This window comes from Pleuronectes platessa, chromosome 8 (genome assembly GCF_947347685.1).
Source record: "Pleuronectes platessa chromosome 8, fPlePla1.1, whole genome shotgun sequence".
Taxonomy (NCBI): domain Eukaryota; kingdom Metazoa; phylum Chordata; class Actinopteri; order Pleuronectiformes; family Pleuronectidae; genus Pleuronectes; species Pleuronectes platessa.
The window spans coordinates 26,801,504-26,816,657 of NC_070633.1; the positions used below are offsets into that span (position 1 = coordinate 26,801,504).

At 45.1% G+C, this 15,154-nt stretch overlaps 1 protein-coding gene across 1 annotated transcript in view; it reads right to left on the bottom strand.

Annotated features, from left to right (window-relative positions):
- LOC128446227 (ankyrin repeat domain-containing protein 50) overlaps positions 1–14,162 on the bottom strand; it is a 36,093-nt gene extending 21,931 nt beyond the window's left edge. The window contains exons 1-2 of the mRNA XM_053429224.1: positions 13,919–14,162; positions 11,458–12,613 (exon numbers count right to left, since the gene is read on the bottom strand). Coding sequence (XP_053285199.1) covers positions 11,458–11,975 — 518 coding nt within the window. The 5' untranslated portion in view covers positions 11,976–12,613; positions 13,919–14,162. The remainder of the gene's footprint in view (positions 1–11,457; positions 12,614–13,918) is intronic.
- Positions 14,163–15,154: the final 992 nt, after the last annotated feature.

The window sequence follows — 15,154 nt, forward strand, 5'->3', positions numbered from 1 at the left end:
CAGCATGTCACTAACCCCCGTGGCTCCGGAGCTCATCGGCTGTTTTAAGCATCCGACCACTTTGGGCTCACTTTTCAAACCAGGTTCATTATCCTGAAGCTTGAGGAAGCAGAGGTGGTGGAGGCCTGTGTGCGTTCAGTGCACAGACACACAAGAGGACGACACCTCTACAACAACGTCCACTTTATTTTAATACCTAAGAGAAGTGCTTCACTAAATATATGGGCGTACGTTTGTAGTTTGAGGCAACAACGTACAAAATGTTTCAGTTTTGCAGGAAAACTCTGGATTGGAAACGGTTTTGCTGATGAGCTACAATTTCTTAGAAGTCAGAATAATGGTCGACTTATTTCCTGTGAATATAAAATATGTGCATAATAATATATCAACACAGGAGCTCAGTCGATGTGAGTTATGATCTACGTTTATGTTTGCAGATATAAAACCTTTTATTATTTACAGAATATTCAATGCATACTAGATTTGTATTCTTTATTTACATTTAAGTTTTTTAAAGATCTATATAGCTGGTCTTATTTGTCTTCTCTTTTTATTTATTACCCTCAATAACATTTCTTTGTCATAAGAGTTTTATCTTAGACTGCATTACATGATATTTAATTCGTTAGTCATCATTCTGAGATGAAATTAGAGCTGCAACCATATACAGTTTTTATTTATTAAGCTGCTAATTCTTTGTTTTTTATTAATTGAATGATTTCAGTGTAAACAAAAAGATAAATTGTTGAAATGTGTTAACACAGGTATCAGGTGCCTGAAGCAACTTCTGCCAATCAACATTTTTGTTTTGACAAACAGCCTGAAACTCTGAAGAAATTAACTTTGTGATGAGGAAAAGCAGCAGATGTTCTCTTTTCAGAATGACTGAATTAAAAGGTTTTTGTTGTTCTCCATTAACTTTTCAGCACTGGACACAATCCAGCGCAGGTTAACCTGGTTTGGCAAAGCCTCAACAATCTTCAGCTCATATTCCTAACTCTCTCTCTGCAGCCTGATCTCTCAGAGGGAAATGAAAGCCCTCCACGCTCCTCCGTCATGATGCTGCTCAGCCTTTCAGAAACACGCTCAATCACTGCTTCTGATGTCCGCAGCCCCACAGAGAACCTGCGGTGCCATCTGGGAGCCTCGCCAGAAGGAATGTCCATCCACTGGGGGGGGGGACGGGGAGCGAGTGTGTGCGTGTCTGAGGCCACGCTGCCCACTGAGACAATCAAATCCACAGTGACAGCAAGTGGGCACAACAAAGGGCCTTTCTTCTCCAACAATTCAGCTACTTTCAGGCCTGTCAAAGAGTCAAAAGACCAGAGCCGCAGACAAAGACAACTCCCTGGGACGCGGGGGACGGACAGAGAGGATCAACTCAGGGAAAAGCAGATTTTTTAGTTAGCAACACAAACCTGCAGCACCTGAGCCGGAGAATTAAAAAGGGGAATCAGCGACACACAACTTTGGTTCTCACTCAGATCCTCGGCATGTTGCTCAAGTTAACCCCGGATTGCTATTTAAGACAAGGAAGGGTGGAGAGGGGCGTGTGTGTGTGTGTGTGTGTGTGTGTGTCTGTGTGTGTCAGATGCATCCGATGCACTCGCCATCTGTCATTCAGAGCCGCTCCACAATGTGCAAAGTGAAGGTTTCAGTGTGACGTTCAGTGAAGATGTCTGGGCCGCGCCGGGCACCGAGCCAGAGTCTTACAAATCTACACAGCTCACTCTATAGAGCGGGCGCGGGGCCTGAGATCCACGCCACACAACCAAACATCACCGCAAACACACACACACAGACACACACACACTCTAGTAAACACCGACCGGGACGCGGCACAAGGGGTGAAATACACAACCCAGTGTGTGGTCCCGACACGGCTCTGCTGAATGGAAAAAGCAGGCGAGCAGGTGATCCTGACAAAGCTTTTCCGCGGCGGCCGATCGAAACCCAGATGTCTTTTCATTAGCGGAACGTCCAGCTCTTCATTTAGCACCGGGTCAATGTGGAGGAGGCCGGCTCAGCGTCTTTGTGAAGTCGGAGGAGCTTAGTGCCGCAGCGCCGGACGGCAGCAGCTGACTCAGGCTCCGGCAAAAGTGGAGGAGATGAGAATCTGGCGGCTTCTTACTTATTATGATTCCTACATTATGCATAAAAAGGTGTCGCATTCACAGTCCTGTTGAAAGTAATCAAACCGACACCGGGAACAACCGATGGCTGTTTGCTCCGGCTTCCTTCTCCCTCTGGTTTCATCTCGCTCCAGTTTCCGTTTAATCTGCGGAACTAAAGCTTCATGGCAGTTTGTGGCATCGACCAAAAGCTTCTTATTCAACGTGTGTGTATTTACAAATCAATGGTTTTTTAGTTTCACAGGAGCCCAGCTGCACTCACACGACATATATACATGAATTTGTGCTGAGAGATAAACCTCTGAGGACAGAAGGCACAGAAACAGCCTTTATTGTAATTTGTTCATAACCACTGGGAAAAAAAAAGAATCTGATTTATGCTTAAACAATTACATCACGTCTAGACGCAAATGGGCTTAAACCCACGGCGACATTATTCCAACAATGCAAAGATGCAACAACTTCTCCTGGCTTCGGTATTTCTTACATGAACAGCTTTAATTTGGAAGATTATAATCTCTGGCCCGGTTCAAATCCTGAGAGATTCGATCCCACAGTGAACAGCCTCCCAGTCCGTCTGTGCAGCTGGTGTTGAGATGCATCATGGATGTGTCTTCTATGAGCACGTGTGATTGGATATGACTCTACTGCTCCATATGCAAATCATCACTGACGTCAGCCGTGTTTTGCGAGGACCAGATTGTGTTGTTTTACCCAGTTTGAGTTTGCAGATGTGTCACTGTTTGTGTGTGTGTGTGTGTTTGTGTCAGAGAACCAGATAGAGGAGAAGAGAGCGAGAAAACTCAGGACGAGCTAAATTAATGAATATGTGCAGCTATGAAAACAGATTTTTCTAATTTGAGGAAAGCATTAATCATTGTGGTGATCAGTGTTGATATTAAGGTTGTGGCCTCTAACAAATCAATGTATGGAAACAGAGGAGAGTCAAAATATATGAAAACAGAGAGATGCCAAATCTAAACCAACGTATCCAGCCCTACTGTTTGAAAAGCTGAAACTCCTCAGCATGTTGTACGTGACATCACAGCGGGCGTTCCCCCCCCATGCGCCACCAACATGCAGATCACCTCAAACACCGACATCTCACACCAGCACAGAAACCGATCACTTGTGAACGCGGCTCTAAGTATTTAAAAAGTGCTTCTTTCTGCCGTTCTTTAAACGCTGGACAATGCAAGAACTTGATCTTGGCTTAATGGATTTGCACGATCAATCCCGAGCTCTGACTCCAGATCAGCCGAGTGCCTCCAGCTGTCCCAGAGACTGGAGACGGTCGGGGGGGGGAGCAAAAACTAAAACAAGCCCAAAGTGCTTCCTCATAATCGACTCTTCATAATGCCCCTAAACTGATAACTGGTGATCGTGGAGATAAAGATTAAGTCTTATGATGTTTTGGATTCTCATCATCATCATGGGACTGGACACACACAGAGATCACATTGTTTTTTAGGAATTCTGGGAGAAATGACCATCTGAACTCGTTGCCCCTCCCTTTCACTGTGCCACCAAAAATGCTATTAAATTGTGATTAACTGGAAGAAGACGCAGAAGAGGACTTTGACATGTAGAATGAAATGTATACGTCTTGTCCTGTCTGCTCTGCCAAGGCCAGGCCCCACTTTTCTGGAGCTCACGTCGGAAACCAGCTTTATTTACAGAATTTGAATTAAAGCGTTCAAATTCAAACACTTGTTTACTTCCCTAACTCGGGCCATTAACGATTTGCACAAGTGTAAACAGGCGGGCGTCTTTTTAGAGCCAGCACACACATGCCTCAGATCACTATTCCAAATCCCCGAAGCTCTTCCCAACCCAGACGAGGTGTGCATTCCTGGCCAGCCATCCAACACTGTCAAAGGAATCTGAAATTTCATCCTTCTCACCCTCCCTCCCTCCTCCCTCCCTCCCTAGTCTCCCTTCCCTCGCTCTCTCGCCGGGGGTTTGCCTCCAAAACGTCTCTCCGTCTCAACGCGTAAACACACACACTCACACACAGACACACACACACACACCTCGCCAGGTTTTCTACACGTGTAAAACCCTGCAGGACGTCCAGAGCCGGCCGAGGCAGGATTCTGAAAATACACTGGAGGCTTCGTCTCAACTGAAAAGGCTTCTGGAAACAAAGGGCAGCTGTGTGAGCACTCTGGCAAACGAAAGATCAACAATCTGCTGCTGAGGAAACCGATCATCATCTCACGATAATCTTAATATTTGATTAAAGGAAATGAAAACATGTTTTGTTTCCAAAAAAGCTCACAATTTTTTTGGGCCAAGAATAGAGCGGGTTTCTATTTTTACCTTTGCCAAAGAGGTTTTGTTTTCATTGCCGTTCCATCTTTCTTCCAACTTGGTGGAAAGGTGAACTATGAGCCAGGGAAGCACCCATTCACTTTTAGATTTGCTTAAATACTCCCACACAGGTGAAATGCATTGTGGGAAATGTAGTTTGTTTGTTTTTTCTCTTTCTTTAACATTGCTTTATGTGTAGAGTGCTAATATCTGGATTTTGTGCAGTAACAAATATTTCTTTCAACTATATAAACCTGTGTTTAATATGAGCAGGCTATATTGTTAAAGTATAAATACACAAACTCAATATATGTACGTGAAATATGGCGATTTCAAACCGGCAGACACAGTTGGAAAATGGTGACGCTGCATATTTAGATCCACCAATCAGAATTCAGGACGATTCGGATTCAGAAGTGTCGGGGGTGGTGAAGTTTATTTACTTTCGGATCTGATGAAACCACAGCTTCACCGCGCTGGTGACGCAGATCAGCTGCTTGTTTGTTGATGAACATTTAATATTGATGAGGCGGTTGTCGGGGGGGCTTTAACCATAGAAGGAAATCACTGAAGCAAACATTCACAGTTCAAAGCTTCCACAACATTTTGGATTTGCTGCTTTTGTCTGTTTTATTTCTGTGTGAATCAAGTATCTTCGGGTTATGACTTGACCTTTGACCCCAGGAACATATAATGCACATTTTTAGATGCTCCACGTTTAAAAGACTCAACGTTTGATTGGAAATAAAGATGCAACTGTTCTTTTATCCTCGTGACTGAATCTTGAGTTTAATTCTTTCTTTATGAGCCGATATATACGAGCGTGAGCATCACAGTTTACGAGTTAATTTATTGAGTGCGATAGAAATAATATGAATGAGTAATATATGCCCACACCGGCACGTCGGCACATCCACACAAACACACACATACACACACAGGAGCCGCCAGTGGTGTGGAGACAGAGGCTGACCTCAGATTGCTGAGTCATCGTTGCAGTCGCACCAGCGCCGCTGTTTCAACTGGAGTCGATGCGTCACGCTGAGTCTTTTTTTTTTTTTTTTTGTGCTTTTCGGTGAAATGTGGCTTTAATCTGCTGCAGGTTTATTCCACAGCCGTGCGCCACATGAAAAGACACCGGGGCCACTTTCATTTAGCGTCTCTTAACCCCAAGAAGAAGAGCCGCCCAACATGCAACAGTTAAAAAGTCAACACAATGAGATGGGGGGGGGGGGGGGGGGCTACAGAGCTCCGCCATCATCATATAAAACAAAGTCGTGGTTGGTTTCACTTCAGACTGAAATGAGTCCAAACGAGAGCAACAGGCACGTTGGTGAAAGAACAGTTTTCACTTACGTCACATTATTATAGGGTTTCTCTCACTTAGGTCAACATGAGATCACATCATGGCTGTAAACATCTTCGTTATATTTATATCTCCACACCTCACAGTTTCCTACATTACAAGAGGGAAAGAGAATGTAGCTCCAACCAAAAAACCCCAACTGTATCATTAAATCTAATCAAGCTGCACCAAATGGCACAAGCTCAGATATCAGTCACATAAATGTCCCTTTTTTCATCAAGATGCAAAAATGATTCCCCTGGAAATTCATGTTGAAGAAAGTGATTTGAAAAACGAATGCATTCACTCTGGGCCTCTGTTCCAAATCTTCCACTGAGTTCTAAAAAAAAAAAGATTTTGAGCCGGTAACAACTTAAAAGAAGAAGATATTTATGTTCACAGATGTGTCATTTACTTTTAACTGTTTGGAGTTTAAACAAAGGCGCTACAGACAAAATTATTGTACTTTTGCTTTGATTATGTGTCTGAATTAGTTTGGAACAAAGTGACGAACAAACTTTAAGAAACGTTTGATGTAGCTGCAGGAAAAGTCGCATTTTTAATAATCTATTTCTCCCTCGTGTTCACTGAGGGAATAAAACCACTGCAGAAAAAACTTTTCAAACTCAAGCCATGGTCATTCATCACATGTGAAGCCTGTGCCCTTTACAGAGGAAATAGAAACTTGTCTCGTGCTGCTCGGTGGCGAACAGCCCGACAGCAGATCCACAAAAAGTCACACCTCCACTAAAAAGGCAGCTTTGTCCCATCAGCAAAAAAAAAAAACCCTGTAGCCTTTGGTTTGACCCACACGACTGAGTTAACTCCACCTATTTGAAGCTCGCTCTTTTGTCCTGAAGGGAGAAAGTGGAGCACGCTGGACGACAGGCGGCTGACTGCTCGTTTTAAAAACTCACAAATTCATTCTGGGTCCAGTCACAACACGGCCGTGGCCTTTGATAAGGCTAACGACACGGAGGAATGTGCTTTGTCTGGAAATGAAATCCTTGACGGTGCCCTCCAAGTACCAACGCTGTGAGATAGCAGCGATGAGTCTGACCCGTGTGAGCAGGCGAGGAGACGCAGCCACTCATCGTTTGAACAAGACGTCAGTTCCTGCCTCGCCGCGGCCGAGCAAAGTTAAACTGAAAAGTGAAACGGGCTTTTATCTGCAGAACCGGGGCTCCTGACCTTTACTGGCGGGAATCTGTCCCGACTAATGCATCACGTGACTTTCAGTGGTAGATGAAACGGAGAGGCAGTCCGGTGAAGGCTCGGTGATAAATGACAGATATCAATATCAGGATAAGTACAGTTTCAGATGTTGACTCATTCCATAAAAACGATAAAAGAAATGTGTTGCGTGGAGATTTATTGCAGAACGTCAAATTCTGCACGTGCAGAGAAATTCCTCTTTTGAAGAATAACATTTTATTCCTGAAAATATGATTCTGCTGAAAACCAATAAATGATTATATTTCACAGCTCAGCCCAACAACCAGAAATCCAAATATAAAGTTCTGCTCTCAACACGAATGTGGATTTCATGAGTTGAACTTTACATATTTTACACTTATATAAAGTAGCATGTGACAATAAAGAGGATTTAAAAGAAGTTCAGAGACAGTGTTACTATATTATACTACATTATGTCATTGATGTACTACAAGTAGTTTAGTTACATAATATATGATAAACGGGACCATATACACTATTTACAGTTACTACATTACAACTACAGATACTAGTGCTACTACTGACACTACTATATAACTTTTTGACGTTTACAAATTCAGATTGTGCAGATAAAATGTGATAAGCTGTAAAATATTATGCATTTTTACCACACAAACTATAAAATAATTAAATTAAGTAACTTACTCAAGCTACTAAACTACAGCACTGAGTACTTCTGTCTTTTAATAAGTACTTTTACTAAAATGTACACTTGTGCTGATGACTTCTTTTGTTAGATTTCATATAGTTTTTATCTACAATGCTCCACGGTGATAAAAACACACAACTGAGGTAAAACAAATGCAGCAATGAAACGTACAAACAAGATTTAAAGTGTAGACAGTGTGTTTATCTCTGGCTGCAGACGTACACACCAGGATCGGGTTGCACAGTGTGGACGTTAAACCCGTGTCTGAACCAGTTTCAATGCATTAACACACGACTGATTACTATCAACAAACAGAGCTGTTTGTCTTTGACCAGGCTAAAGAATTTGGCAGGGCCTCATGCATTCAGCCACCAGCCAACCTTTCAAATCACAGCTGGAAGAGGGCTGGGTTCTCTCGGGGGTGGGGGGGGATTAAAACATCTGTGTCAGAGAGACTTTAAAATAGCATGTGAGTACAGTCGGTGAGTTAAAAAGTCTTGGAAGTCATGAAGAACCTGTGTTTATCTGAATAATTGTGAACAAGGTTTTGTGTGTTTGCTGCAGCGGCAGCTCTTCTGGTTCAGGAAGCCGGGGATCATGGGTAATATCCACAGCCAGAGCTCCTCCACACACAATTATGGGCTGTGTCCACAGTGAGTTGGCCATTTTGCAGTGCTGTATGAATGTTGGATTTAATTTTGTGTGCCATATAAAGCACACATTGTTTCCCACAATGCATCGTGAAAAGCACAACCGATGGTCACTAAGCGAGCAGCATTTCCCATCATGCATTGTGCTCGCGGCAGAGAGACGAGAGGAGAGAGAGTGACAGAGACAGGCCGACCTGTCTTATAAATGTAAATACAAGGAGAGCAGATCATCACAACACAAACTAGAGATAAACAAGTTTGTTTCTAGATTCAAACACATTCAACTTGTTTGAAAACTTGAGAAAATGCACCGAGACGTGTCTGAAGGCGTTTTGTTCTTTAGCCGATGAGCTCACTTTATAGTCCTCTACATAGAAGACCCTGGTTAGTAAAGTGGGGGTTAGTGAATGGATGATTTCGAACACAGCCCTGGACTTAAACTTAAACTTAAATTGCTCGGACAAGGTGTGAATCAATCACAACGTGTGACAGCAGAGGGCGCTGCACAAAGTTGCGTAGTGTTGCTTTAAGTAAATGCAACTTTTTTGGACTATCACTGAGTCAAGTACAGACCTCAATCTGTCCAATCAAAATACAGCATGCAGCCCTCTTCCAATCTTTATCCTTGATTTAAATTAGAGTTAGAACAACAGCGAACCTCGACATGCATCCATCTCTTTTCATTTTCCTCAAGTCGCTGCCAGATAGAGTCGACAATCTCGACTTCCTGAAACCAGATAGCATCTGGAACGGCAGCTGAGCCGTTAAGATTATCCGTGTACCACAGTTCCTGGGATGCTTTTACACCTGAGATGGCGATAAGGCATTTGCACAACTGCTTTTTGTGCCTCGCAAACAAAACAGGCCGGCGGTGATAAGCACGCCGTCTTTGTTGACGACAGATTCGTGGACCTGGGACTCAAATGCTTCTTGGCAGCGTCGAGCTCAGGCGACCGTCTCAGGCGGACGGCCCCTCGACGTGCAGTGAGACGCAGAGCAGAGCTGAAGTGAGACGTCCGTCCCCTCTGAGGCCTGCTCGGTGTTAACGTCCCCACGATAACCTGCCTTCTATCTGAGAGGGTCAAACTGAAGTCAGAGTCGTGTGATTACGAGCAGATGACAAGAGGAGCGCTCGCTTCCTCGAGAACAAGAGTGTCTCAGAGAAAAGAGGAGCGCAGGTTGAGCTGTTGACTCTGGTGAGCATTTAAAAAAAATGATTTACCTTGCTGAACGTTTGACCTACTTCTCCTCCTCCTCCTCCTCCTCCTCCTCCTCCTCTCTGCCCGGTGTGTGATGTGAAGATGGTGCAATAAGCGTCACCAGATGGCCAGACAAGAAACGTGAGTGTGTGTGTGAGTGTGTGTGTGTTCAGGGCTGCATTCCAGCCTGTGTCTGCCTGACCTAAACTGTGAAGACAAGTCGTGCAACTAACCCACACACACACACACACACACCAGCTCACGTGCAGCTCCCCTTTAAGCCTGCGTCTACAATAACAGTCTCGATCACGTTACATGCCCGGGCACGGCGCTGGAAGTCCGCCGGCCGACTGTACTTCAGCTTCACCTCCTCTCTCAGGGTCAACCGGCGACTGGAGTCAACCGGCGAGTCGGCCGAGGTTCAACGCTCCTCGCTCACGACTCCTCCGCCACCTGAGCTCGGCACTGACTTAAAAAATATCTGACCTTTGGTGAATCAGGAACCCAGGGAGGGACAGTCCCACCCAGCATGTCCCACCAGGGGGGAAAACCAACAAAACCATGACATCAGCTGAGTGGAGAGGCTGCTGAGGCGGAGCTATGTACTGAGTGTGAGCGGCAGTAAAATAAAAAGGGGGGGGGGGGGGGTGCATCAGGGTCAGGAGGTGGAGAGGGAAGAGAGAGAGGGGGGGAGGGGCTGGCTTTTGCATTTTACATTTCAGGCCAAAGCAAATTCTTGGATTTCTAACAATACCTGGAGCTGACAGAGTGGATCACTGCCTGCCTGAGAGGAGCTGCAACGTTTCATTCTTTAAAACCAGCTTGTGTTGCACAGAGCAAGAGAATAAACTGAGTTTCTTCCAATATATGAACAAACTGGATGATTCCATGACCTGCTGCAAATGGCAATTGTTGCTATTAACCATAAATCTGATGATTTTTGCAAGTTTATCACTATGAAATGTTAGACCTAAGACATAAGATCTGCTGAGTTGCCCTTCTCATAGAGAAAAGTGTTGCACGTAGATGCAGTGTATGACTATTTGTGAATGTAAAGCTGTTCTTTAAAGAGCTTTGAGTTTAATCAACACTAGAAAAGATCTATATAAATACAGAGCATTTAGCATTTAGCTAATCCAGACAGGTAGGGAGCAGGAAACTGCACACGAACACATTTTGTTGATTGATAACTGATCATTGACGAATCCCTTTCCTGTCAATCAACTAATTGTCAGCAATAACTTCAGAGTCGACTTCTTCCTCCTCTGTCACAATGAAGAAGAAGAAGGTGAAGAGGAAGACAAAAGAGGAGGAGGTGGATGAAGAGGAAGAGGAATGTAAAGCGTACATGAAAGGTCAAGAGGGAGAGGAAGGTAGAGTGGAAGAGGAGGATAAAGAGAATGAGGAGGGTTAATAGGAAGAGGAGGGTAAATAGGAAGAGGAGGGTTAAGAAGAAGGTAGAGAGCCAGAGAAAGAGGAGGGTAAACAGGAAGTGGAGGGTAAATAGGAAGAGGAAGGTTAAGAAGAAGGTAGAGAGGAATGGGAAAGAGGAAGGTAAACAGGAAGAGGAGGGTAAACAGGAAGAGGAAGGTTAAGAAGAAGGTAGAGAGGAATGGGAAAGAGGAAGGTAAACAGGAAGAGGAGGGTAAATAGGAAGAGGAGGGTTAAGAAGAAGGTAGAGAGCCAGAGAAAGAGGAGGGTAAACAGGAAGAGGAGGGTAAATAGGAAGAGGAAGGTTAAGAAGAAGGTAGAGAGGAATGGGAAAGAGGAAGGTAAACAGGAAGAGGAGGGTAAATAGGAAGAGGAAGGTTAAGAAGAAGGTAGAGAGGAATGGGAAAGAGGAAGGTAAACAGGAAGAGGAGGGTAAACAGGAGGAGGAGGATAAATAGGAAGAGGACGGTGAAGAGGAAGAGCAGAGTGATGGTGTCCTCACCTCTTGAAAGCCTCGGTGGGGTTCCTCTCACACTCTCCCGGCTGCAGGCAGCTCTGCACCGCCGGGTCACGCACCTTCTCCTCGTACCCCTGCAGCTGCCCGCTGCGGCAGATCTGACCCACCAGGCCGCGGATGAAGCCGCCGACGCACAGCGTGTCCGAGTCGTCCGCCCGGCAGAAGTGGAACGCCAGGCTCTGCTGGTGCATGCCGCGGTGGTTCCCCTGTGTAGACGAGGGCCACAGCAGCTCCGTGCACAGCGCCGTCTTCCCGCTGCCCGGCCCCCCCACCAGCAACACCCCCCAGGAGCTACCTGACTTTGCAGACCCCGCTGTGAGGCTACCGGGAGTGGACGCACCCCCGCTGGGCGCCGCCGGCTGCTGCTGCTGCTGCTGCTTGCTGGGAGTGCTGGTCACTCCAGTGAGGCTGTTGGTTTTCTCCTGGAGGCAATGCTGGATCTTGTGGAAGACCCACTCCCGGCAGTAAAAGCGCTTCCCCTGCAGCAAACTGGTTTGGGCCATTGTGATCTTGTGCTGCTGTTCCAGCTATTCCTCCACTTCATAGGGGTCCCTTCATTCCGCCCCTCACATGCTCAACTCCAACGAGGGCCAGCTGTAAATTCGGAAATCCATTTTGCAGGGCTGAAAACGTCCCCCTCTCAGAAAGCAGGTTGCACTTCACCGTCCTTTGGATTCAAGGCGAAGGAGCCGGAGTGAACGCAACTCGAGGGAGAGAAGAGGAAAAGGAGGCGAGCTGCAGCAGATGGCGGTGAAAGCAGCGGAGGAATATCTAGGTCAAATTAAAAAAAATAAAAATAAAAAGGAGGAAATCAAAATCGAGGCTCAAAACCATAGATTTTCCACCAACTTTTTCCACAGCTTTCCCACTGGCTGAACCGAGTGCTCCTTGTTATTATGAGCGTGTTGCCTTAGCATGGCGCTGGGCATGGCAGGGCACCCGGCTCTTGAGTGCATCCGCTGGCAAACTCCAGCCACCGCCGCTTGATACAATTAGCCATGGGAGTTGCTGATATATTTCCGCTGATGCATTTCAGATGCTAGCGAGGGCGACCGGAGCGTGTTTCCATTACACGAGCACGGAAGGCGACTGCCAGTGCAGAGTCATTTTCTCCAATAACATGCTCGGCCTGGCTCTTCCCCTGGAAAACAGAGACACAGAAACAAAAGGCTCACAATGGGGACAGAACTCAAATGCACGTTTTTAGGGCTTAATGCTAATGCGCCAGCCGCAGCTTTAATTAGTCCACGGGATGTTTGTTAATGCATGATTGACGTTGTCTGAACTGGAAAACTCTAAAACAACCACATGAGGACACATTAGTAAACCTTTTAAAAAACAAATCCCCGTGTAAGCTGCAGCCGGCCGGCGTGATTTATTGTGATGCACAAACTGCAGAGAGGAGTGAACGCTTCTCCTGCAGCGACCCCGAGGTGGGCGAGAGGATTTTTTACTGCAACTAAACTCTTTGGCAAAGGGTTCGTTCCAGTTTCTCTTCCCCCCCCTCCCTTCCTTCCTATGTGGCTTTAAATCCCAAACGGTGCACATCCGTACTGAACTCCAGCAGGGAAACGAGAAAAAAGAAAGTCCAAGTGAGAGGAAGAGAGAGAGAGAGAGACAGAGAGAGAGAGAGAGAGAAGGGGTCCCTCTTTTCCTGCACTCACAGGGGTCGCTCGCTCACATGGGAGGAAGTGGAAGTGGAAGGTGACCCCACCTCTGAAACTGTTTTTTTTTTACACAAACCCTTTAACAAGGTGGCAGGAGTTTACCAGAGGGAGACACGTGATGGTCGGTGATCAGGACTGGGGATCTTTACTGGGACTCACATGCAGCCTCCTTCAAATCTGATTTACGGCTCTTCTATGAAAAAAAAAAAAATGCAGTTTTCATTGTGGCCCCTTCATCACTGTCTCCTGCTGCTTGTGGAGCAAAATGCAAATATGCCACAGCCCAGACTAACACACACAAACACACACACACAAACACACACGCACGCACACATTCATCAGTCTTATTGGGTAGTTTGTAATGCTGCCACATAACACGAGCTTCTATAGATCTGCACCCACCTGTCTACACAACAAACTCTGCAGAATAGAACGTGCATAGATGTAAATATACAGTGTGTGTGTGTGTGTGTGTGTGTCTGTCTGTCTGTGGGTGCGTGTGTGTGTCTCCAGTTGACTGTGAAGGCAGCACAAGTCTTTTGTATGAGCGGACTAACCTCACCCATTTCACATGGGAGGCAATTCGCACCTATGGGGGAGCTTTAAAAAACCGAACCGTGTTCACGAGCAGTGTTTCCGGGGGAGAAGCCGCCGGAGATCAAACGGAACCGAGCCGCGTCGCTACATTGTAACACAACTGCTCCGTAAACTTCAATCGCACCGCCCGCTCCAGTGTTGTCGCCCCAGTTTGAAGCGTCTCTGTCGGGTTCTCCTCTCACCTCCTCGCGGCTCCGCTCGCTGGCTCGGGCTTCCTGCAGGTCTGTGCCGCCGCCGCCGGTCGCTGGTGCAGTGTCGGTGGTTCGAGTCCACGTTGAGTGCATAAAGAGAGCCCCGCAGATGAACCGGTTGATTCCTCCGCTGCGATTCAAGGCTCCGAACCCAGCGAGAGAGCGACGTCTTCCCTTTGAATCACTGGTTTGTGTCGGCGGCTCCTCCTGCTGCACACACACACTCTCTCACACACACACAATCACAAACACACTCCGCCTCCAACACACTCTGCATTTCTCTCCACGCACACACACAGCATTCAGCCGCGCAACGCCTTATGGGAGTTGAAGTTCCAAGTCCTTGTGGCCATTAGTTTTAGGTTATACCGTATATATAAGATAAGATGTTTTTAAAAAACTGTATAAAGTTGTATTTACAAACTGTTGAGGTATATACAATATGAGATAGGATATACAAAATATGATATATGATGTATGAGACGTTAAGATAAATGATATAGTATAAGATACATGTTATATGATGTATACTATATGATATAATATATATATATTACATATAAGATATGATATATTATATAATATACATTATATTTGATATGAAAATACTATATCTGATGCATAAATATGACAATTGATTTAATTCATTATACAAAATTATATGAGATATATGTTGAGATAAAATGAACACCTGTGACTGAGACTATATTTTCCAATTGAATCTTGTTATACAAAACAGAGAGGAAGGTCCAAAGTTCAATTCTTTAATCTTTAGTTGTGTTTATACCAAAAAACAATATGTGACAGATAGTTTTATTTTCCCCAGACAAAACTTGGAGTATAAATATATCAACAAACTTTAATGTTAGTTTTTAAACATTCTGCAAGTGCCCAGACTCCCCAGAGAGCCGCCTTGATACCAACTGGATTATTCTGGTGAAATAAAATATAATGTGTTGAAAGAAATATGGTATAAGTCTCAAAACTCGAATTCTTGACTCTTTTTTTTCCTCTGTCTTTGTCCCTCCACACTCTCAATGACTATTAATAATCAAATAAATGGTTAAACGCAGCATCACACAAAGCCTGGAGACTCCAACACATTAATATTTATACAAATACACAATCTATACTCGGTTATTTGTGTTTATTTATGGATCCACTGGAAAATAACCGCACGCCGTATTAATCCGAGATGAAAACATCACCTCGCTGTTGCTGCCGAGG